The 24,523-nt window shown below is 49.6% G+C and overlaps 3 protein-coding genes across 4 annotated transcripts in view; 1 reads left to right on the top strand and 2 right to left on the bottom strand.

The window, feature by feature from the left end:
• Nucleotides 1–1,047: 1,047 nt before the first annotated feature.
• LOC120507573 (ubiquitin) lies at nt 1,048–2,595 on the bottom strand. Of its 2 annotated transcripts, none has more exons than XM_039720381.1 (2): nt 2,467–2,595; nt 1,048–1,594 (listed from the first exon to the last, which is right to left on the bottom strand). In XM_039720381.1, the coding sequence occupies exon 2, from the start codon at nt 1,586–1,588 to the stop codon at nt 1,355–1,357; it is 234 nt and encodes a 77-aa protein (XP_039576315.1). In that variant the 5' UTR covers nt 1,589–1,594; nt 2,467–2,595; the 3' UTR covers nt 1,048–1,354. The 2 variants fall into 2 exon arrangements, with proteins under 2 accessions (XP_039576315.1, XP_039576314.1); XM_039720380.1 differs by lacking the exon at nt 2,467–2,595 and adding an exon at nt 2,278–2,433.
• CENPV (centromere protein V) lies at nt 1,604–12,040 on the top strand. Its single transcript, XM_039720878.1, has 8 exons — nt 1,604–1,636; nt 1,897–2,140; nt 2,368–2,425; nt 9,120–9,338; nt 10,270–10,368; nt 11,114–11,183; nt 11,531–11,645; nt 11,774–12,040. The coding sequence occupies exons 1-8, from the start codon at nt 1,604–1,606 to the stop codon at nt 11,896–11,898; spliced, it is 963 nt and encodes a 320-aa protein (XP_039576812.1). The 3' UTR covers nt 11,899–12,040.
• A 262-nt stretch (nt 12,041–12,302) lies between these two features.
• Nucleotides 12,303–24,523, bottom strand: part of PIGL (phosphatidylinositol glycan anchor biosynthesis class L) — a gene marked incomplete at its 5' end in the record, with an annotated part of 52,187 nt that continues 39,966 nt past the window's right edge. Inside the window, 3 exons of the mRNA XM_039720877.1 lie at nt 12,303–12,908; nt 13,938–14,071; nt 18,396–18,427. Coding sequence (XP_039576811.1) covers nt 12,810–12,908; nt 13,938–14,071; nt 18,396–18,427 — 265 coding nt within the window. The remainder of the gene's footprint in view (nt 12,909–13,937; nt 14,072–18,395; nt 18,428–24,523) is intronic.

Raw genomic sequence — 24,523 nt, 5'->3', positions numbered from 1 at the left:
ACACCCAGCCCAGAGAGGCAGCAACGGCTGGGGCTGGAAGGGACATTTGGGGGTCACCTTGTCCAGCCAGGGCCACCCCGAGGTGGTTGCCCCAAATTATTTCCTTTATGGCCTTTCAGGGCCTCACAGAAGGGCCTGCACAGCCTCTCTGGGGGTTAAACTGCAAAAAGCACAAAAGCAAAGCAGCAATTGCAGGAAAACTCAAGCTAAGGGAAGTCTCTTGCGGCAGAGACAGCAAATATTTACAGAACTTTGTACTTCTGCTAGCTGAGCAGGCAGAAAAGCAAACCCTGCTCCTAAAAAAAAATGAAATTTGATCCTGGATGTAACCTCAAACCCACACTGAACTTGCAGTGTGCAGTTTTCTGTGGGAACAGCAATTTTTTGGTTGTATTTCCCGTAAGTGCAGCACTTACCACAGATCCAGGAGGAGCAGACCCGAGTCCCCCAGCAGCTCTGGAGGGATGAGAGTGGCCAAGGTGGCACCTGAGGGGTTTGGGGCAGTGCCCCACCCCAGGGAGAGCAGCTGAGGACACCGACAGACACCCCCTCAGCTGGGAGGTTTTGGGGACGGGGAGGCAGGAATTGCATCCCCTTCTGGGCACCCACCACTGCAGTGGAACCAACCCAGCCCAATTTGTCTGAGTGCCTTTAACCCGCCCCACAAAAACAAACCCTAACCCAGACCTCAGTGGGAACTCCCTCCCTTTTTGGCATTGTGAATTTAGCAAACCAGGCCGTTCCTACACTGCTCAGCCACCCGCTGCCATGTGAAGTTTCACCTCCCCACCCACCACACAATTCCCACCGCCCCCAGTCCTCCCCCAGACCATGTCCCATGTCCCAGAACACCATCCCCACCCAGAGTCCCCCTTCAGAGCAGGGCCAGGCACTGGCACCCCCCACCCCAGACAATTCTAACACACCCCAAGCCCATGACTTGGGGCAAAACCCACTCCCTGCAATGCCCACCAGGCCATTTTGTGGGGTCTTTCTATCCCACCCAGAGAGTGCTGCTAAAATCCAGGAACAAAAAACAACAGGGTATTATTAGCACTTCATTAAGATTTTAATCCAGATCCATTTTAACCACAAGGTTGGTCCTCATTACACATGCAAAGAGGCTTAAACTGCCATGGTAAGAAGCCAAAGCATTTCACTTAATACACGTTTCACCTGCTTGAACTGAGACAGACTACAGGGTGTAATGTGCAACAGAAAACTTTATTAGCATTTCAACAGCTGTTCAGCAGTTACTCAAGCTTGCATTAACTTAACATTAAGACATTGAAGAACTACAGTGCAAACACAAGTGCCACTGGCAACCCTGGGGTCAAGCAAGATGCACAAGAACTTAACAGCCACCCCTGAGGCGCAGCACCAGGTGCAGGGTGGATTCCTTCTGGATGTTGTAGTCAGAGAGGGTGCGCCCGTCCTCCAGCTGCTTCCCTGCAAAGATCAGCCTCTGCTGGTCAGGGGGAATGCCTTCCTTGTCCTGGATCTTGGCCTTCACGTTCTCAATGGTGTCACTGGGCTCAACCTCAAGGGTGATGGTCTTGCCAGTCAGGGTCTTCACAAAGATCTGCATGTTGACCTGTAAGACATGCAAGTGCGTCAGCTACAGCCGCTTAGTCAAGTAAAGCCTTCATAAACCCGAAACAAAGGGATTACCGTTGCTATTCCCCGCCAATTTAAGTTTTTTACTCGGGTTGTTAAGAAATGCGAAATTAAAAGATAATGTTCCAGTTGGATAAACTAGACCTGGTTTTGAGACAAGATCTGCTCAGTTCTTTAAACAGCTTACTCTCATTACAGGACCCCCAGCCCAGCCCTCCTTTATGCCCGCAGTGCGGCAATGCAGCACCAGAGCCCGCGGATCCCCCTTACCCCCGGTAGGGCAGCACGGAGCCCCACGGCCCGCCCGAGGGCGCGACGCGGCAGCGGAGCCCCGAGCCGCCCGCAGTGCGGCAGCGGGGGAGCGCTCGGCCCGCCCCGCGGACCCGCCCCGGTAGTGACTCACAGCCGCCTTCCGGCACCAACGGCGCGGCCCGCGCCATCTTCCCCGCAACCAGGCCTCCTCCCCGCACCAGCGTTACCCTGATCCGCCCCCCTCACGGCCGGCCCAGCTCTCACCGACGCGGTTCGGAGCGCTAAGCAATGCCGCGCAGCTCCGCCGCCCGCTCCCTCCGTTACCCTGCTGCAAAGCGCCCGGCTCCGCCCAGAGCACCGGGCCCGCCTCCCCCTCCCCGCACCCTCAGTTCCCCCCAGCGCACTCACGTCTGCGGCCCTGAGCGATAATAGTGTACAGTTTCCAGCGGCGTTAAACCTCGGATCTGCCGAGTGACGCACACCCGCCCGTATTTATAGGGCTTCTGGCCACGCAGGCCCCGCCCACCAAAGCTAACGTCTCCATCCGCCTCCCAAAGTAGTCCCCAGGGAAAGCTCCCTGCTGTGGTGAGCACTCGCCTTGTCCCCGCTCCAATCCCTCTTCCGCAGGCAAAGGGGTCCCAGAGTTTCAGCGAGGGGGATCAGACCCTACAAAATCGGCAAATTTCTGAGGGTGCGGATGGATCTGGGACCGTTATTTGCCGCGGCGCTGCGACCAGACGTTGGTGGGAAGACCGGGAAGTCTGGCGGTGATTGGTGGGGCGGGCCGCAGGGCGGGCGCTGATTGGCTGCTCGGGCAGGGGCAGTTGGCGAAGGGCGGGGGCGGCGGGGGCAGGGAAAGCTCTGGAAGGTTCGGCGCTGCTCGGCGCTGATTGGTCCGCGGTGAGGTCACGCTGTTGCTGAGGTGGAGCCGCCTAGCGGGGCAGATTTCGGCCGGGGCGGGGAGCTGGGGCCGTGAGGGGACAGGGAGGGGGTTATGATGGGGATTGGGATTAATGACGGGGATTGGGATTAATGATGGCCATAGGAACGACTCTGGGGCTTCTTTAGCTCCTGCCTGGATCCCAGCAGTGCTCAAGGAACAACCTAGGGAGAGAAGTGCCCTAAAAAAAGAGGGCTACCCTTGGTGCCAGTGTTTTATGCCCCACTGTGGCCTCTGGCCAACCCTTTCCCCGGGATGGAGGAAAAAATGGCTTTTTTTTTTCCATGGAAAAGCCCAGGACCGGTTGTAGGGCTGGTCCTTGCCTGTAAAGCTGAGAGGAAAAGCAGAACTGAGTTAGCAGGGTTGGAAAAGCTGCATAATCCAGGAGGATTATGACAAAGAGGAGGGCTGGTGGCGCCTGGGTGCCACACGAGCGTGTCCCCTCACGCGGCCCAGCTCCGAGCTGCCCTGGAACTGGTTGGGGCTGGCTGAACACATAATTAATTCTCTTGATGTGAGCCTGCAAAACAAGCCCTGGGATGAAATGCTGACATTTGAAATTCAAATGGTTGTTTACTCGCCCTCAGAACAGGAAGCTTTGGTCGGTTATGAAGCAGCCACCGTCTGTGAGCTGATGTGGAAACATGCCTCGGGTTAATTAAACTTCATTATACCTTTCAGACTGGCTCTGAACTTCTGTTGTATCGTATTAAAGATGGAGTGCACAAAATCCAAGATGGTTTTTATGTTTTTTCAGCAGTTTTATCTGCTGCTCCTTCAGTAAAGCCAGATGACCTTGTTAAATCCTCCACTCACAAAGCATCAGCACGTGTCTAACTGGCAAGATTCACTACAGAGCTGCTCTATTTCTCTCTAAAAAACCCTCAAACCCAGGCAAAAAATATAAAACCACCAAGAATGAAAAAACAATAAAAAAGCAAACCCCAACGACAAAATCCTTTTGCTTTCCTTTCTCCTAACAAGGTTTCTTGCACCTCCTGGTTTACAGTAAAAAGGAAATAAGTCATCCTACCAATAATTACTCAAAATGCAGGAAGAGGAAGAGGGGAAAATGGTAACTGGAAAGTTCAGACAGCTCCATAGCAATAACCAACCTTGGAAATATTATTTTGGCTACATAAATTTAGGACAAAAGGCAGAGTTGGGCAATGTCCCGATGGTTTGCTCTGTGCTGCCAGTTCTGCTCAGTGTTTGCCCACGGGTTTTGTCTGGTGGTCCCAGAGGAAAGGCCACAAGTGATTAATATTTACAAATATGAAAGGCCACATCTGTGAAGCTGGAGATTAATGTAAAGCCTGGGCCGTGTTAAAGCACATCACATATTTATTAAGGATTTTAGGGTGCGTATTTCTCTTTTTAATGTTCCTCTAGATGGAGAAGGAGGAATTTCTGTAATTTTTCTTTCCTTTCTGTGTAAACCAGAAAGCACAGGAGCCCTCTCTTGTTTTTCTTTTTCCTAAATATGACTAAATCTATGGTGTGGCTTTACAAAACACATGCATTTAAAAAACATTCCACTCTGTCTCTATTAGCTCTTGGTGAATAAAAACCATCGAGCAGCTGACTCCAAACTGTATATAAATAAATGCAAAGCTGAAAACCCCAGAAATCTGTATCTTGTGACTGCTCTGACCACAGGTGGCTTCAGCCTTTGCCAGGGCACGGGGCCTGCAGTTGGGAACACACATTTCTTTTCAGAAGTGGGTCACTGGGCAGTGGTACAGAGCAACCTACTTTCAGGAGAGAAGAATCTGGGGTCAGGGAAATGTTTCCAAGGAATCTGTACATTCTGGAACACAAGCTGGGTCTGGTTTTTATGTAGGCTAATGTCCTAGCAACGAGGTATCACTTTTACATGAGGCAATCTGTTTATCTTTAGCTACCAGGTTTAGCTTGGGACAGCCAGCCAGGCCATCACAGGGTGTGTGGCAAGTCCAGTTACTGTTCTTTGTTCAGACAAAAATAGGGCTGCTTGCCACAGGCAAACAAAATATAAATATATATATATATACATACATATTCCTATCTCATAACATTACTCACACCTGCCTCTCACCGTGTATGATGCAGTATAATTATATTTACAGTTGTGGAGATAAATATTGTCTCCCTGTAGCAGTGCAGGAAGGTCCAGGCTTGGCTCAAGTTCCACCCACGAGACAAACAGACCCGTGGCATGTCACTGCTTGTCCCCAAGCTGCCAGCCTGGAGGGTTACACAAACAGTGACTCAGAATTCAAAGTACTGTGAGATTGACTGTGATATTCTGAGATTACCAAAAAAAGAAAACTCCCTCGGTTTTGTTTTTATAGCTTTATGCTAAAAATAAATTCACTAAACAAAGTTTTCAAGAAGCTACCGACTTCAGGAGCTAAAAGATGAAAAAGTTTAAGAAAAACAAATAGATTGGCAGTAAAAAGATGAAAATTAGTGATACTCCTCTGTCTCCCTGTTTGTCTAAAGTATTTTAGCTTTGTAGGACACATGGGATTCAGCTTTCAGATCTGTGCTGCCACCATAACCAGGCTTGGGCAGCGCTGGGTGACCCACAGGGACATGTGACAGCGCTGCTGGAAGGAGCCGTCCAAAGGGGATTTTGTGAAGGGCTGAAATCTCAGCTTAGTGCCTGTGTGGTGTGCCAGTGAAAGCAACAGCTTCAGCTAATAACTGGGTCTGTTCTGCAGCTCCTTGTCTGCATCTCCCTCTGCCTCCTGCCCGGGATGGTTTGGATCCCATCCAAGCTGCAGTGCAGGCAGGGAGCTGCTTTGTTCCCCTCCTCTGCTGCCTCTGAGCACGTTCAGCTTGTGCTTTCCGGGGCCAGGTTTTCCAGCAAAACAGCAGAGAAGTTCCTTGGGAAACAGGCAGACAGAAAAAGAAACGGCCGAAGAAACAGGCAGAAGAAACGAGTCCTAAACCACTGTTAATCATTGTTAGTATGTTCAACAGAATCTCTGGAACAGTGAACAAAAACAAACACTGCCAAGGCCGTTCTGAGCAGCCCGGGGGTGTCACCTCCTACATTTTGTTTTCAGATCCAGCTTGGATCCTTGGATGGTGAGGAAAACGTCTGGAATGTTTCCCCCTCCACCACAGGGAGACTAAAACCCAAGCACTGCCATTTTCCCCCCTGAACAAACCACGTACTTTGAACCACCTCAGTTTTTTAAAGCATGCTGTCAGCTGTACAGAACTCCTAGTTCTCTGCTTATGAGATATAAAAAACATCCACGGTTCCTAATTCTCTTTCACCCACAAACACGTAGCTGCTTTCAGTGCTGCTTTGGGGATAAAATGCTCTGGCAGGCAGAATTTCCATGCTGGCTGCGAGCCAGGGCTGCAGAGCTGAGTCATTGTTATACAAGCAGAGCTGGGACGGCACAGAGCAGCCCCTTTGTACTTTAGCACCGAACACGTCAGCTGCTGCTGCCCTTTCAGCATCACCAGACACCTACACAGAACCAACTGTAATTTACTGGACTTTTCCTCTTTTCCACCTCGTCATCTGTCTGGATATTTCTTCCTTTTCCATTTTGCCTCTCAAGCTTAACAGCAAATGCATTTTTCATCAAGCTGTTGGCATTTCCTAAAGCCTGGCAAATATTGCATCAGCTTTGGAAGCAGTGAAATGAGAGCTGGTAAATGTGGGTACTGAGAAGGTGCTGCCCAGGTACACTGACAATACAACATTTGATTGAAATTTGACTGAAATTGACTGAAATTTAGGGCTTTCAGCTCAGAATATCTGTGACATTTATCATCATCTGGAGTTCTGCTGTAAAGCTCTGGAATGAATTATTTATGTGAGACTCAGTTTTGTGTTCTGAGTCCTTCGTGATAAAATATGAAACTAATGAAAAAAGAGAAACCATTTCTTTGCTATGGCATTTTACACTTCCATTTTTGTCCTCCAGTTCTTTATTCTGAGATATCACAGGGGAACAGAATTTAGCTTCTCAAAACAGCTTCTGCATTTAAAATAAAGTGAACTAATTATGGAGAGGCACAGAGAGTGACAAATTTGCAGATATTACATAGACAAATTCACTCCAGTTTTCTCCTGGAACTGCTTTTTTTGAGTGCTGGTGGGTTATTTGTGTGAATTGACATAACCAGCCCCTAAAATGAGCTCCAAAAATTACCCTCTGTCTTTCAGTGTGTTGAGCTCAGTGTTTTTGGGGCAGGACAGACTCTGAGTGGTGCTGGCCATGCCCGAGGGGAGATGAATCCCTGCTGCAGCCACCACAGGCTCAGTTTCAGTCCCTCCCCAGTTTCACCTCAGTGACTTTTTCCTCCCAAAATACGAGGTGGCTGACATGTAATCTGGTTTGACCAAAGCTCTGGGAGTGGCTCAGATCAGGAGCAGCATGTGAATTTGTCACACAGGGTGTATTCTTCCATGAGAGTGAGTAACCGGAGCAGAGGATAACAGGATAACAGGAAACTGTAACTCCGTGCCCTTTCCCACCAGAGAGGTGCTGAGCTACAGCAAATCCTGGCATGTGCCATCTCAGGAGGCAGCCTGAACACCAGAGTCACATGTTTTTAAAGCTCTTTTCCAGAGCAGAGTGCTGATGGATGTTTATTCATCCCTGTCCTGCTTTGCCATGTTCCTGGCTGCCACAGGATCCTTTGGTGCCTCTTTGCCTCTCAAGACTCAGCTCACTTGTTTACATCTTTCCCCTGCTTGGAAAGGACAAGACATTAAGTTCTGTTGACTACAAATTCTTGATTATATGTCAAACAAAAGGAGTTTCCAGTCCAGCAACACTGAGCACAAAGGTTCATCTTTGGAGTGATTATTTTTTTCCCCAAGTATGACTTGGACGCCTCCAAGTTTTGTACTATTCCCAGCATTGATAGTTTTACTTGAGAAACAGCACTTCATTTCAGTGTTCAAGAATAACCTTCTGTAAGACATTTACCACTAAAGGGGTGATTTCACATTTTCCTGTTTTGTTGTTGTTATTTGCTTGATTGGTTTTTTCTGTTTGTTTGTTTTTGTGTTGTTTTGTTGTTATTGTTGTTGTTGTTTGGTGTTTTTTTGTTTTTTTGGTTTTTTGTTTGGTTGGGTTTGAGGTTTTTTTCTTTGCTTTTTAAGGTATGTACTCTGTTATTTTCAAGACTTTGGTAGCAGAATTAGTGAAAAGCTAAGTGGGAATCCTGTTAGAAGCCATTTCTCTGCAAAGCTGCCACAGTGACTTCAAACCTCAGGGAGGCCTAAACACATCCTGTGCTGTCACAGCAATGCTGTGTCTAAATGAGGGCTGTTCATAGCAGAGAAGTGAAACACCACAATTCCAGCAGCACCTCGGGTCTGCTGAGCACCTTCCATCCGTGAACCTGTGAGGCATCATGTTCAGAATGAGAGGGGAAACCTTGGGCTCATGCCTGTGGATAGCTGGCATGCCTGGCCTCAGCCCTGGAATCAGAAAATCATAGAATCCTTCAGGCTGGACAAAACTTTGAAGATCATCAAGTGCAATTGTTAACCAGCACTGCCAAGGCCACCACTGAACCGTGTCCCCAAGTGCCACATCCAGCAGTTTCTTGAACACTTCCAGGGCTGGTGGCTGAAGCGCTTCCCTGGGCAGCCTGTTCCAATGCCAGAGGGCGGCCAGCAGGACCAGGACAGTGACTGTCCCTGTGCTGTGGCCAGTTTTGGGCCCAGCACGAGGGACATTGAGGGGCTGCAGTGTGTCCAGAGAAGGGAATGGAGCTGGGGAAGGGGCTGAGGGAGCTGGGGGTCTCAGCCTGGAGCAAAGGGAGCTCAAGGGGGACCTTGTCCCTCCCCACAGCCCCCTGACAGGAGGCTGTGGGGAGCTGGGATCGCTCTCTTCCCCCGGCAACAAGGAAGGATGAGAGGACATGAGGGCCACGGGAGCTTTAGGGTGGATATGAGGAAAAGATAAGATTTCTTCACTGCGCGTTCCCCGCGTTGTACCCCAGCCCCTCCCGGTGCCGCTGTGTCCCGGTCCTCCCCCGTTTCCTCCGTGTCCCCTCAGCCCCTCCCGTGTCCCCTCAGCGCCTCCCCGGTCCCGCCGTGTCCCCTCAGCCCCTCTTGTTTCCCCTTCCGTGTCCCCTCCTCGTCCCCCCAGCCCGTCCCGTGTCCCTGTCCAGAGAAGGGAATGTCCTCCCGTGTCCCCTCAGCCCCCCCGTGTCCCCTCAGCCTCTCCCGTGTCCCCTCACCCCTCCTGTTTCTCCTTCCGTGTCCCCCTCAGCCCTCCCGTTTCCTCCGTCGTGTCCCTTCAGCCCCTCCCGTGTCCCCTCAGCCTCTCCCGTGTCCCCTCAGCCCCTCGTTTCCCCTCCTGTCCCGGCGGGGCAGCGCGGCCGCGGGCGGGACGCGCCGGGGCCGCAGCCGGAGTGCGAGGGGGAGCCCGGCCGGGGTCAAGGCGGAGCCCCCCGGGTCCGGCCTCATCGATGTGGGGGCGCAGAGCGGGCGCTGGGCCGCCTTCCAGGAGCGGCACCGGCTGAGCTGCGAGGAGGCGGCGCGGCTGCTGCTGGACGCGTAGTGAGTAACGGGGCCGGGGCTCCGCGCTCCCGCCCGAGCCCCGCTCACGGCAGCGCTCTCTGCACGGCGCGTCCCGAGAGCTGCCGAGAAGGGGCGCCGGGGCTGGGATGGCGAGGGGATGCACGCACCATGGAAAAAAAAAAAAAGAAAAGTGGATTTCTGTGCTAAAGCTGCCCGTGTTTTAAGGCTCTCCCATCGAAAATGTCCCTGGGGGCTCCGCTAGGCTCACTGCTCAATCTCCACCCATTTCCTGTGCTTGCTCTGTGCAGAGCACAGCACACCAAAAGCTGTCCGTGGGAGGTAAAATCTGGAAGGAAAATGTTCTTTCCTTTGCATGGAGCGATTGACCCGCACGGTGACTGCCCAGCTGCTGTGGAGGCGGCTCGGGGAGGGAGAGAAGCACAGGCTCAGAAATTCCGTGGTCATAAAGTTCCTTTGCAATTACAACCCAAAATAAAAGACATTTCAAATATTATGTAGAATCCACAAATCTCTGCTTTCCCCAGCTCTTAAATGAAGGAATATTAATGGTGTTGGAGGAACTGTGGGGAAAATTGTGGGGAAATTTAGTTCTCAGTTCCAAGCAGTTTGTTTTGAGGTGATAGCCCTGGTTTCTGTGTAGGGTTATGTATGGACACAGCTGTAGGGTCAGCACTGTGACCTGGAGCTGTGTTTTACAGAGTCCTCAAAGTGCTGCTCTTCTTTCCTTGTCACCATTTTAATTAAACCACAAAAGCAATTGCTGCACAGACAAAAGCCATCCTCCACCTCATTCTGACACATGTTGTTAAATATATGTGAGTGGATCTATTTATTTGTGTTCTGCAACAGCTCAAGAGAGAACTGAATAATGTCATGTACAGCCTTACTGTTCTCTGGGGCAAAAACCAAGAGAGGAGGATTGCAAAAGCTCTGTTGTGTCTCTCTGCAGTGAATACAGGGGTTTGGTGAAGCACACAGGGGGCTGTCATTGTGGAGCCGTCCGCTTTGAGGTCTGGGCTTCAGCAGATCTGCACGTGTTCAACTGCAAGTGAGTTGGTTTGTTCCCTGTTCCCAGAGATGAATGTCAGCTCTCTGCTTTTCCAACCTTAGAGCTAAAGATGGGACAGCTGCAGAACACCCTCTGAGCTGTTTCCACCGGATTTACCCCTAATTATGTCCTGATCCACTATGAGATCAGTGTTGGTGATTGCAGGTGCTGCTTTGGGCAGGACTTCATGTCTCAGCCAGGCTCACACAGAAAAGTGTCAGGAGAGATCTAATGAGTCCAGGTGCTCACCCATCTGCTTTCTGTTTCCTCTCATGCAGGGGGCTCAAAGCACATTGGTCTTTTTTTAACTTGTTCTTCTCAAGTGACATTACAGCTCTGACCACATGTGCCTCAAACTAAAACACTCTCTGGTTTCAGTAGTGACCCCTCTTTGCCTGCAACTCGTTTGCTTCCAGCTCATGGGTGAACTTCTGAACTTTACTTTCTTGTTTGCAAGGTAATGAATGTTGGCAAAATTGCCCAAGCATGCTCTGAACCATTGAGTGGATTTCTCAGGGCTAGAGTTTATCCTCAAGAGTTGTGTGTGAGAAGATCTGATTGGGGTACCTGTGTAGGGTCAGTCTGTTCATGGGTGTGCTTGACAAACACTACTGACACCACAAATCCACTTCAGCCACTCACCTCTGAGCCATTCTAGCTGTCAGTGAAATTTCTGTTGTCAAGAGGTCAGATTGCTGCTCTACAACCTGTCCACTTCTAGAAAGGTCTGTTTTTTCTTTTGCAGTTGCAGCATTTGCACAAAGAAACAGAACCGACACTTCATCGTGCCAGCGTCGCGTTTCAAGCTGCTGAAGGTAAAGAACACACATGAGCACGAGCAGTGTGACTCTCACAGAGCCAAGAACAAGAAGTTTTCTGCTCTAAGTTTGGCTGTTTGGGGGAAATGGCTGCATTTTAAGCTGTTTGATGTGGTTGTGTTAGTGCATCTTGTTTGGAGCTCTTGCAGTTCCCAGGCCTGACTGTTATGGACACATGTCCATACAGAGTACAGGGGTTCAGGAGAGGAGCAGGAATGCACAGCTCTGTATCCTGTCAAGACAGGAAGGTGGCACTTTAAATTGTACATTTCTACATTGTATCATTCCAAAGTAATGAATCCATCTATTTCCATGGAAACTTACAGTGCTTTTCCTTTCCTTAGGGTGCTGACAATTTGACAACATACACCTTCAACACACACCGTGCCCAGCATACGTTCTGCAAGACCTGTGGTGTTCAGAGCTTTTATACTCCTCGTTCTAACCCTGATGGTTATGGTAGGTGCAAAGCAAGCTGTGCTAACCAGAGTTAACCACCAAGTAAACCTTGCATAAAGATTCCACTGGAGGAGGCATCTCCCACATTTTATGAAAAGTAGGTTTCTGTGTACTCTGTTTTTCTTCAGGAATTGCTCCCCACTGTCTGGATGATGGCACTGTGCAGACCATTATCACAGAGGATATCAATGGCAAGGAGTGGGAGAAAGCAGTGAGGGAACATAAGACCATCAGAGACATGTCAAAACCCTGACACACCCTTCAGCAGCCTTGGGAGCACTGCCATGGAACTGCAGTCCGGGGTTTCCTGGGTGATGGTTGGTGAAATCAGTCTCTACATTACTGTTACCTGTTCTCTGTTTTCTTAAATAAATCTTTCTACACTGATTTTCTCATTCCTTTGTGAAATTCAGTTTTCAGACTGCCTCTGCTCTTTACACCACTGCAGGGTTGCTGGTTTGGCACTTTGCCTTTAGCTGTGCTAAAGTTTAAATCAGAGTACAAAAGCCTTCATTACACTCACTTGCACCTCATTCCTATGTCCTGCTCTTGTGAGTTGACCTTGAGCCCGTTCTGAATCAAGAAGAAAAGCTCATATTTCAGGAGGTGAAAGTGAACGTGGAGCCTGCAATGTGTATAAAAGAAGCAACAGCAAAGTACAATTAGGAAAAAATTGCATCATTTCTGATGTTTTATTCAAAAGCTTTGGCTTTTTAAAGTTCTGACTGAATAACAAAGGTGTTGTGGTTGTTGGTATCTGTGGAGATAGCATGACCTTTGAAAAGTTACTCCTGATAGCTGGGTTTTACAAAAGCACCAAGGGAGAGTTGCCAAGCAGTCCTTGCAGCTCTATCTTCTTGGGGAAACAGTTTGTGCCATATCTTCTCCAGTGCAGAATCCTCCAGAGCTTGGCTCCCAATTAAAGTTAATCCAAATTTCTCATCTTATTTAAGCTTCTATGATGAGAATACAGAATAACTGTTAACCCTGTTCTCAGTGTATCAGGAAACAAGGTACTGAGAAGGAGGTTCACCCAGCCTGGCTTTTGTAGTGCAGAGAATGCCACACAAAGAGCACCCCATCCTAACACAGGAGCTTTCTTGAGTCCTGGGCCTGGAGCAGTGGTGGTTTTGCTCATCCTTTGCTCCTGGGAGTGGTGTCCTGTCACAGCAGGCGCAGGGAATTGAGCACCAGGTAGCGAGAGAAGAGCAGGTAGAGCTGGCGGAACCAGAGGAGCTGGCTGCGATGGCACCTCATGGCTCTCTAGGAGAGAAACAGGGCAGAGAGCATCTCAGGAACCTTCCAGAGCTGCTGTGGGGGCAGTTTCCTGCTCCTGCTCTGGGGGTCAGTGCCCATTTGCAGGACAGTGAGCAGGGAGAGGCAGGGCAGCCTGCCTAGGCTCTGGGCCTGTCTGCCCCAAGCCTGCTGTTGTGCTGCCTGATGCTCACATGGTCCTGATGGAAAGGACACTTCATGTGTCACTTCTAACTCCTCCTCCCCACCTGATCTCAGGCCTGGGGAAGTGTTCACATGCTGGGAAGCAGGAGCCTGATACGTGTGTCTGGGAACATCTCTGCTCCTTCTGACTACACACTGGCAGCTGCAGCTGAGTCTATTTATAGTGCACCAGCCTAGAAAGGTCAGATTTCAGGAACAAAAATACATGGCAATAATGAACACCACCTTTATCCAAGCTGTTTCCATAAGTAACTCATCTTTTAACAGCCTCAGAAGCAGGAAAAGTCTGTAATTTGTGAATTAACAGCACTGTTTGCTGGGTAAATATTTTCATCTGCTAATCAGATTCTGATGCAAGGAACTGTGAAGTAAACGTGTGAGATCCTATGCAGCAAAATAGTTTAAAAATGTACAGTAAAGGGAACTTGTGAAGAGCTTTGGACCACAAGTTCAGAGGCTGTCTCCATCTTTAGTGAGAGCTGTGATCAAGGATGCTGATCCTGGCATGCAGTCATGCCAGGCTTTCACAGACCACTCACATGTTCAGAATACTGTGTTGGATCCAGTTTCCTTTGAAATGCATACTACATCCTGGGGAGTGTCAAACTCAGTGCCCAGTGACTGTCTGAGCTGCAAATCTGCTCAGCCCTGTCCTGTCACACAGGACATGAAGGAACCATGTTTCTAAAATCACCACAGACATTCCTCAGTGACATTTCCAACCCATGGATGACACTACTTCTGGCATCCCCTGGGAATGTGACACTCGTGACTAAAGTGCTCACAATGAGGATGAGCCACTCCAACAGGTCAGGCAGGTGTCACTCATCTCACCTTGGCTTGTTCAGTCTCCTCCTCTGTGAGGATGAAGAGTGCATCCCTGGGCAGGAGGCAGGAAATGAGGACATCCAGGAAGGAAATGTATTTCCTGCAGAGATTCACTGACTCCAGCACGAGCACACGGCACCCTACACAGAGAAAAAGGATAAATATTTCAAACCAGCAGCATTCTTGTAAGGTGCCCTTTTCTCCAGGCTCAGCAGCTCTTTGCAGCTTCCCTGTGCTGCTGGCCTTGGGAATCTTTTTTGTGTAAAGGGGGAAAAACTTCTGATGCTCCCACCAGGATTTCTTTGTGCCCTGTGCACATCTATGACCATTTGGCTCTTATTGTGTATGTGACCCTTTGTGCTGGATCTTGTTCTGTAATAGTCTGTGGAAAGCAAAGCTAGCTTTGAATATCCCAAAAACTGGGTGTTTTTAAATTCTTTCTGCATAATTAGACTCAAAAAAATAGGTACAGATAATTTTCTGAATGCTGACACTGTATCATATAATGGAATTTTAAAACAGTAGTTTCTGGTTCAGCTACCAAAATGAAATTTCATCTTTCTACTCCAATTCTTAGCTACAGAATAAATATTTACAAGCCTCAGGGATAAAATATTAACTCAGGCAGGCAGTAACACTTTAACAGAGTTCTGAATTCATTGTTCAGATGTTTGTGATGAAGCAGATGAAGGTAACATGTTTCAAGATTCTGCTGATGTTGAAGGGAGGTTTTTTTTTTCTGTTTCAAAGATCCCTTTGAACTCAAAAGTTAATTGCTATTTTTCTTTTTACCATGGCTAAATTGTCTTCACTGATGAGTTCAGAGCTACTGATGGTCCTGTTAAGAGCCTGTAGCTCTCAAGGGAGCTGCTTTGGGATTTCCTTGGCTTGGCAGCTGCTGTGATTATGTTCCACACTTCCCACATTGTATTAAAGTTTGACAGAAGAGGCCAAAGTCACAGTTTACACAGGTGGGCAGAGACACAATTCGATTTGCAATGAGATTTCCTTCAGTGAGCCCTGAAACAGTGAAATTACACAGAAGAGACAGAACAAAGCTCTCATAGACTCCCTCTGGCACATCACCAGGATCTTTCAATTCCTTTCTGTCTTTTCTTTTCTCCAAAGGTGTTGTTCCAACTTTTCAACAGCCTCTCCAAAGTTAACTTGGTTAACTCTTCATTTCAGCACCACAGAGGGCTCCGGGGCCACGCTCCCCTTCCACGGAGGGGACACTGGGGGCTGACACAGAGCATCACAGCAGTGATTTCCTCCCGCTGCGGGCAGCAAGGAGCAGGGGCCGAGCCCTCGAGGGCAGCCACCGGCGCTTGCAGCCGCTGTGGAGCGAGGCAGAGGGGGAAGATCCGCGCTGGGAGCGGCGGGCGCTGCTCGGGAGCCGCCGGGAGGTGGCGGCGTGCGCCGGCCGGGAGGGCCGGGCCCGCGGGCCCGCATCCCCTCGGAGCAATGCCTGCAGCACCTCCGGCCCCGCCGTGCCCCCGGGGCCGGGTCAGGGAGCGGCGCTGGGCAATGAGCGCCCCGGGATTGCGGGAATGCGGGGGCTTGGGACCGGCACGGCCCCGGCACTCCCCGAGCCCCTGCCCCGCTGCCAGCCCCCGGGACAGGGGACAGGCAGAGCTGCTCGGCTGCCGTGGGTCCGGCTGCTCTCCCAGGGGATGCTCTGCAGGCACAAGTGCTGCCGTCGCTCACAGAAGGGCCCTGACGCTCCTTTAATCCCGCTTGGAGACATTTCTTGTTTGCAAATTGCAAACTTGGAAGGAAATCTGTGATGTGCTGTGAGTGGGGGAAGCATTCTTCCCCTTCCTCTGCAGAGATCTTCTGGGCTGCTGCTGGGGCAGTTTCAGAGGGAAGAATTAGTACAGTGCTGCTGTCAGCATTCCCAATGGTACCTGTTTGCTTTTCAAACACAGGACAATGATCTTTCCTTTCCTGGATGGCTTTCAGGGACTCTGGCAATGCCACATCAATTCCTACTCACAGTGATGGGAAAAGAGGCCTGGCACCACTCTCTGAAGCTTGGGCTGCTCTGTTAACCAAATGTGCTCTCCCTTTCCTCATTTTTTTTCCCTGAAAAATATTAATTCACGCAGCAATTGCACCCTTTTGTTCCCCAAAGCTCAGCAATAAGGACTCAAAACCATGGCAAGTGATTCCAGTGTGGATGGCTCTGACCTGCTGGGTCCTCCTGGGTCAGATCAGGTGAAGTGGTGGCATGCAGCTCCCCAAAAAGAAGGGCACTGTGAGAGCCCTCTGTGTCAGTGATCCAACCAGGATTTCCATGTGCTGACAGCAAAGCCTGCTCTGCATGGCAATGTGAGATGAAATGAAGCAGGAAAGGAATGTACAGTCCAGGGAGGGATGGAAAAGGAGCCAGAGAGTCAGGCTGCTCCCTGCCAAGCGGGGTGAGAGCAGGGCTGCCATTGAGGAGTCCTGTGACACCAGCAGGTGAAGCTTTCCAGAGCCTGCTGTGCCTGTGACCTGGGCAGGATGGGATTAGCAGTGTAATGCAACCTCGCCAGGTTGGCAGAAAGGGCAGGATCAATATAGCTCATGGATTAGGCTGAGAATAGAAGTGTGTGAAGCCTGCAGCCTGCTCAGCTTGGCATTCCACTTCCAAACCATTCAGGCAGCAAGGATGCCTAGAATGAGGAGCTCCTGAGTGAGCACTGTGAGTGCTGCAGGCCTGCACTGCTCCTGAGGGAAGGAGGCAGAGGTTCTTCTGGAAGAGCTCTGGTTGTAGCTGGAAGGGGCCAGTGGCAGGGGTGGGAGCACATCCAGCAGTTGTCTTGGCTTCTTGAAACAAGTGCTTGTGCCTGGGCTGGAGGACTTGATTACAGATTATAAAAAGCCTGTTGTGTTTGTGCTGGCTAAAGGCATTAGAAAGCAGAGCAGGATATTTAGGGTGCTCATTTGCATATCACTGAGGCAATGCAAGGCTTAGCTGGCTTTTGCATTTGCAGGGAGATTTTCTGTGGATTCCCTGATCACATGGGCTTACACAGGCTCACCCACAAACAGCTCCCTCTTCTCAACAGCAGCACAGCACTTTTCCATGGCCTGAACATCCCTTTCAGCTCCATCCAGACAGCCTCAATCCCACATCACCCTTGTTTCATTAAGCCCCTCTGGTGCACAGCCCTGCATGCCTGCCAGATCAAATTATAAATACTGGGAATTTCAATGAGACTGGAACTATATTTGGAAAGGCTTAGCATAAGCAGCAGCATGGGAGCTCCCCGCTCCTTTGGTGTTTGTAGGTCATGTCAGATGTGATGTAATCAGAGCAGCAAGGCTTGCACAGAGCTGCAGCAGCCTCTTGATGCTGCTGGAGAAATGGAAATGTTCTCTGTATGTGAGTCTGGATTTGAGGCACAGCCCATATTCAGGACCAGAGTGAAACCTGCATGAGCAGCACCTGAAAGTGGCTGAGTGTAGAGGGGGCCTGACAGTGACATCAACCACTGCAGCCCCTTGTGCTTTGTGCTGCACACAGAGCTCTGCTGCAGCCCAAGGCTGAACAAAGAAAAGGTCCAAGGAATGAAGCTGGCACTAATACTCCTCTTTCATGAACTGGGGAACTGAAGGGACTGGAGTCAGAGCTCAGCTTAAGGGCATTCTGCCATCTTGGCTCATGCTGTCTCATTAGGCCTGCAACTTCCTGCTAGCAGAGAATTAAAACTGATTTGCTGTGACTCATTCAAATCCTACAATGATTTGGGAATTAGCATTAAAGGAGCACAGCCTGGATGGCTGCCGAGGGAGCAGGAGGATGACTGGGTGGGCCTGGCTGAGCCACCTTCCTATGCTCTGTCCAAAGAGCTGAGTGACAGCTTTGTGCTTAAACGAGGGCCACACATTTGTCCTTGGGCAGGAACTGTTTGCTGGAGATAAGGGCTGCAGCTCTGCTCTAGAAAAGGGGTCAGCAGCTACCTCCTTCTGTACTTTGTTCCTTTCCTTTCCCTACTTGTACAGAGAATTTCTCAGAGATTCTCGCTCACGGGTGGAAGAAGCCACTACAGTTTGTTGTGCCACTGCAGATTTCAGATTTCTTTCTGAGCACAGATTGGTGGAGGCTTAACTTGCTACATGCAAATATTTTTGGCTAAGTGGGTAATCATTTCTGAGGCTTGTGTCACAGAAAAAGGCTGGGAAGCAGGATGTGACCAAAAACTGTGACTAAGCTGAGGGACCTGGAAAGGGCACTCAAATTCACCCAAGAGGCACAGGCCAGACACTGCATCACACCACTGAGGCAGGACAACCCCAAGGGACTGAAAAATGATGTAGAGAATCCTGGTAAAAAATTGCAGGAAGATAAAAGTTCAGCTGTGGATTTCACCTGCAGTGCAGGGATGAGTTGGGCAGCTGGAACCCTGGACACAAGAGGGATGTCAAGGACAGCAGGGTGGGGATGTGAGGTGGGAAGGGAGGGGATGGAACTCCTACCTTCAGGTAACTTCCCCTCTGAATGCAGGTACCTGTGAAAGAAGAGATACAAGGGGTCAACACTCCGTGGAAATACTCAAATCCTGATTTTACAGGAATAAAACCCTGCACATTCAACCAAGCCTTTTCATTTAACATCCAGTGACAATGGCCAATCTTGTGAGAAACTTCAGGAGCCCACACTGGAGCACCCCAGGCAGGGCTAAGCCTCATTCCCCACACTATTCTGCCACTCCTTCCCTCATCCTGCCTGCTGGGGCACACCACAAATAAGCTTCATAAATCAAATTCACTCTCAGACTTCCCAAGGGAAGGCTGTTCACCCCTGGGAGCACCTCTGGCTGTTTAAAGCCCAGGCTCTGCTGGCCAGGGGAATTGTCTCAGCAGCTGCTCCTCTTTGGGCACCAGCTCTTTTTTCCTAACCCAGACTGGCACTGGGACATCTGAGAAGCTGCTCTGGCTTTTTGCTCACCAAAACTTTGATCCCTTCATGACTTTGTCCTGGGAAGTCTCTGTAGCAAAACAGAATGGGAGGACCAAGGATGGGAGATGTGAATGGTGGTGGCACTTCCATCAGGAAGTGTAAGCAAATGACCCTGGGATGGTGAGGACATCAGGGGGTGTTCATTTCAATTATTTTCTTAATTCTCTTGTTTTCCCTGCTCATGGCTTTGGAGCCATCTGAATTTGGCCCACAGCAGGGCTGGGAAGCAGCAGGTCTCCAGCAGATGGCACTCAGGGCTGTCCCACACCCAGTCCTGCTCTTCCAGGAGAAAAAGACATCCAAACAATGGAACATTTGCCAAAATGAGAAAGGAAATAATAATAAAAAAAAAGTTATTTAACCCTGTGTAATATTTAAAGAGATTGTTATCACCTAATAGTGGTGTATCTGACAAAGGACAATGTGCCAGTTCATGTGTAAATCAGCCAGGATAAAACATGCATTATATGTAAACTGCTGTGTTTCTCCAGTCACTTTCAAACTAGGATTATCTCTGGCTGTTGGTTAAGTTCAAGGAAAAGGATTAGCTACACAGGCCTAGACAAAATAGGAAGCACGGAGTGATGAATACCCAATGCAATACAAAGCAAAAATCAAGCCAGAAATGCAGGTCATGACAGAACTCAAACAGCAATCAGAAAACATATTCAAAAGATTCTCCTGCCAGTGGTGTCCTCTGCTCCAGAGCCAAAGCAATGCCATTTCCTGCTAAACAAAGGCCTTGGAATAGTGACCTGGCCACCTTCTGCCCCACCACTCAAGCCTTACTGCTCTGACAAAGACTGTTAAATGTTGCCTTGTAATTTAAATATCTCCATGAATATCTGCTCTGCTCTTCTGCCAGAGGTTTCTTCCCCCACAAGTGGAATCTGGCCACCAAAAGAAATGATTCAGCACTTGGTACAGTTAGTAGGGTGGGAAACTTTGAGAATAAGCTTGGGGAGATAAAGCAGTGAGTGGTTGTGAAATTTGGCAAACTCGGAAAGGCCAGTGTCTGTGCTGGGTGTGCTGCTCTGCCATGGAGGCACCTTCAAAGCCCTGAGCTGCTCCAAGAGGGAACTAATAATAACCACTCCTGTCACTAGAAACAGGAGTGAGGGATCCAGCTCACATGGAAACGTTTCAGCAGAGCAGGGAGCATCTTCAGCAGGGAAGGAAAGTGTCATTCAGCAGTAAATGAAGGAGTTTGTGCTTGTGTAAAGGTTCAGGAAGACACAAACTGTGTTTAGTTACTGGAAGGTCCTCAAAGCTGCTGCCAGCAGACCTGTCACTCATCTGGAAGAACAGGCATGAAGAAACTGCATCTCTCCTCATCCTTTCTGTCCCAATCCAAATGCTTCAATCCTCAGCAAAGCTCAGTGCAGAGCCCTGGGAACGGGCTCCACCCAGCTCTGTGTGCAGAGGAATTGCAGCCTTGCTCATTTGTATTTCTCTGTGGTTGCAGAGAGAGAGAGAAACACGAAGCTCTACCTCCTGCACACGTTCACAAAATGAGCCAATCCTCTCCCAAATCCATCTTCTCACTCCCATCTCCACCCTGCTGGAGTGTCTCCATGGGACACTTCCAAGTAGGGGAGAGGTTGCAGCTCTCAGTTGTTGCCATTTTGGGAATGTTGTTTTACAGATTGGACTTGCTGTGGTTTGGTCGAAATGAAAGAGTTTGGCATAAAATCTCAAAAAGTAAAACACAGGCTCTTTTTCAGGAGATTTTTCCATGTGGGTGTTTTGTTTTTTCTTCCCGGAGAGCCTTTTTATAATCCTTTTTAAACACAAAGTGACCCAAGGTGGCTCGTTCCCACCCACTGCCCAGGTGCCAGAGCCTGGTGATTACAGGGCACCTCTCCTGCAATGCCTGTGGTAGGTTCAGGTCCACATGAGAGACCCTCTGCAGGGAAGAATTTGGGAAGGCCATGAGGTGTCCAAAGGCTCCAACCATTTCTGCCCTGTAAGATCTCAGCCCCAGCTCCTCCCTCAAGGCCCAGCTGCTTTGAAGGCTCTGCAGGCACCAGCTCCATCTGCTCAGCAGGAACACTGAAATGCCCAACGCCCTCACCCTGCAAACTGCAGCACTGAGCTGGCTCCCAAATTCCTCTCTTCACTCAGGCATCCTCAGGAAAGGTGTGGGTGGGTCAGCTCCTCTGTGGCACTGACCAGTGAAACCTCCCAAGCCGTTCCAAGAAGGAAGAAGTCAAGCTGGAGCTGAAAGCTCAGCCCTGGGGAGCACAGAACCCCTCTGGGGCTCATGCCCACCAGGGTGTGTTACATTTTGGGTGATGTTCTGTTTGATGAGAAGTTGTTCATTGAATTCAATGACTTCACTCTCCAAACAGTTTCCCAAGCCAGAGGCAAAACCCTTCACTGCACTGACTGCTGGCTGCTGTGGAGCACTGGGGAAATAGAGTTTTGAAGAGCATGGCAAAGAATGGATGTCTTAAAGCTGCACTGGGGCTCCATTTAGGATCCCAACCTCTAATCTGCCCAATTAATCTGATGAAACAGATGTGAAGGAGGAAGAGCAGGCAGTCTCCCAGGAATCACAGAGACATTAGAAGGATATCCTTGCCAGATGTTGGATGTTTGCTCTCTGGAATGCCTCCTCCCTCCCTAGCTGGATTTTCTGGCTCCATTTCCATGCACCCTGAACTACACCGTGGAGCAGCACTTTGTACAACACTGCTCAGGCTCTCTGCACTCAAACGTGGGGCAGTGGCAAAAGATGTTCTGCCAGTGGCAACGCAGAGATGTTCCAGCTGCCAGAGCTGTCCTGGCTCTGTGCTTTGGGCCTTGCACTGTCTGGGAGAGGAATGTGCAGTGTCACTGCCAGCAGCCCAGTGGCACAGAGAAGGACACCCCCTGAGGCTGCTTCTTTGGGGGAAAAAAACCTTCTTTAGAGGGAATCCCTTCTGTGCTGGTGCTCCATGCTCAGATTTAATCCTGATGGCTCTCAACAGTGTCATGGAAGGGCACTGGGATGAATGAACTTGGTCAAATGAAGGAATGAGGGAAAGGGATAAAGCAATGAGATAAAATCTAGAACTACACACCCAGCTATGGGATATATGCCAGGGCAGAGAGCTTTGAGGGGAAGTCTCAAGGAGAGACAGCAGAGTAGAATTCTGTCTCACCCTTATGGGGACAGTCTGGCTGCAACCACAGCCATCGCTCATAAGCTCCCCCAGCACATTTAAGATCAGTAAAACAAGTGAGAAATGCATGGGCTGTAGCTGCTGAAAGGAGGGAGAGATTTTCCAGCCCCACACTGCAGGAAGGCACCAAATAAAAATGGTAAATGGGATATCCTTCACACTTATCAAGCTAATCACCCAAACCCAGCTTCCTCCCTGTCCTTTAAGACCTGGCCTTGGAAATTCAACAGAAACTCACAGCAGAAGTGTGCTTTGTGGGGTGGGATGCAGTTGGTGGCCTCTGAGAATGGCTCCCACCAAGTGGGACTGGCTGGACACTGCTCCTCATTGTTTCCACACAGGGATTTGCAGCTGGCATTTACCCAGCCCTCCTCTGCCAGGGAGCCTCAGTGCAGCCCTCTGACAATGTCCATGGCAATCAGGAGTGGGGCATTCAGTGGCCAGGCTGGGACAGGGCAGTGCCACAAGGCATTGGTGGCACTCAGGCTGCATCCTAATCCACTGCTGAGTGATAAAGCTCCCAAATATTATCTCTGCACAGCCTCATTCACAGCCTGCCACAGGGCTGGTGGATGTTAAAAAACATCCTGCAGGACTGAGAGGTGTTTTTTCCAAATGGAATTGACGAGAATAGGCTCAGCTAATGATTCCTTGATGTAGCTTTTTATATGGCATCATTGATAGAAGTTTTATGGATGCAGTTGCTATAACAACATAATGCACAGTGGTTAAATATAGCAGCTCCTATTTTCCACTCAGTTTGCTCTGCCCTAAGCAGACAAGACTATTCTTTTCTGTTCTAGCTGGGATAAAATGGATTTGATAGCTCACTAAAGAAAACAAGTGGTACAGTCCTCCCTCCTCCTCCTCCTCACAAAGATGATTCCTCTCCATCCTAAGCAAGCAAACAACAAACCCAACAGCCCCCCATTAGCCAGGCTCCTGGGCAAGAGGGGTTGTTTAAAATCAAAATGCACAGTGACTCATGCAAAACTAAACCACCTTGATATTACATGTGATCTCAGTGCAGGCACTGTCATTTCAGAGTGCAGGAGAGAGAGGTTCTCCAATATTCTTGTCACAGAGTATTTACCAAGCTCATTACCACAGTGCCTAGTGACTGGCCAAATGCTGAGAGGGGACAAAGTGACATGGATGTCACTCAAGACCTGCTCTTCCTTGAGGATGAGTGTAAAGGATCCAGCCTCCCATGGCCAGAGTGAAAGCTCGTGTTTTGAGGGATAAAAGAGGATGATGTTGCCAAACCAAGCTACTGAAGATTGCTTCCAGTCCTCCCTGCTTTGCTGCAGTGGGTTTTTCTTGGGTTTGGGTTGGGTTTTTTTCTGTCTGGAAGTCAGAACTGAAATACTCCCAGGGGAGACTGAAATCAAATAGTAATTTGTGTTCCTCTCCCATCCTGTTTTTTCTTGTTTCCCTTGCAGAAGAACAAATCCATCCTTGAACCTTGGCATTTCCCAGTTCCTCCCAGATCTGAAGGCCAGGCAGGCACACAGCAGCAGCTGGACTCCTGCAAGCTGTCAGGAGGAAGGCTGCTGCAAGGGAAAGAGCTCATTTCTTCTGAGTAGTTCCTGCTCCTTTGAACATAACCTCTGTTCCAGACACTGGAGAGAATATTTATGCCCTTAGCAGACAATACTGAGCATCTGCTCAGCTATGACCATTTCCTGAACTGTTTTATTCCTTGAAGCTGTTCAATAATCTGCACCTCCTGAAGTGAGGAGTTGTGGGAGGGTCACAGAGCCCCTTCCAGCCCTGCTCTTGCAGAAAGTGATCTCATGGAAGTGGGCACAAGCCTGTCTCCCAGAGACTGGGAGCATCCAAAAGAGCTGAGGAACACTGCACCAGCCCCCTGCTTCATCCTTTCCTCCACTTTGCACAGTGGAGGCAGAACCCTGCAGGACTTGTTTAAAGAAGGTTAATAAATACATTGCAGATGATACCTGGAGGGGAGAGGTCATTTGCCTTTCCCTTGCCATGTAGCACTGGGGCCCCAGGGGCAGCCACTGCTGCTCTGCAGAGCTCTGCTGGCACAGGGGCACAGGAGAAGCCTCAGTTTATGCTCCCAGAGCTGCCTGTGCTGGCCAACATGTGAGAACTCATCAGGGCACTGAGAGTCAGGAGTGATACAGTCACGCTCTACTTCCTCCATAACACAAACTGAAAAATAATGAGGGCAAGCAAGCCACTAAAAATAAACTTAACCTTTCAGCAGCCACGGCATCACTCCTGCCACATGCAGATGATGGGGCTACCATGATTAATTCTGCTGATTCAGGACTGGAAAGGAGACAAGACACAAACCAGCCCTTAGTTAATGAGAACTGCTCATGCTCTGGTGTCCCTATCAGCATGGATCTCATCAGCCCAGAGTGTTCTGCTCCAGCTGAGGACCAAGGCAAAGCTCTGGGTTCAAGGGAATTGTAGACAGTGAGCATTTCCTGGTAACATGCTCTGAG

This window comes from Passer montanus, unplaced genomic scaffold (assembly GCF_014805655.1).
Source record: "Passer montanus isolate IOZ18808 unplaced genomic scaffold, ASM1480565v1 scaffold44, whole genome shotgun sequence".
Lineage (NCBI taxonomy): Eukaryota > Metazoa > Chordata > Aves > Passeriformes > Passeridae > Passer > Passer montanus.
This window is presented reverse-complemented; position numbering and strand designations above follow the sequence as displayed.

Bases quoted from the DNA above. Each gene is read 5' to 3' on its own strand.
- LOC120507573 (XM_039720381.1), bottom strand. From the start codon at position 1,588: ATGCAGATCTTTGTGAAGACCCTGACTGGCAAGACCATCACCCTTGAG.
- CENPV (XM_039720878.1), top strand. From the start codon at position 1,604: ATGCAAGTGCGTCAGCTACAGCCGCTTAGTCAA. The intron at 1,637-1,896 runs GTAAAGCCTTCA...TACCCCCGGTAG, and splicing joins AGCTACAGCCGCTTAGTCAA to GGCAGCACGGAGCCCCACGG. The intron at 2,141-2,367 runs GTTCGGAGCGCT...CCGTATTTATAG, and splicing joins GCCCAGCTCTCACCGACGCG to GGCTTCTGGCCACGCAGGCC.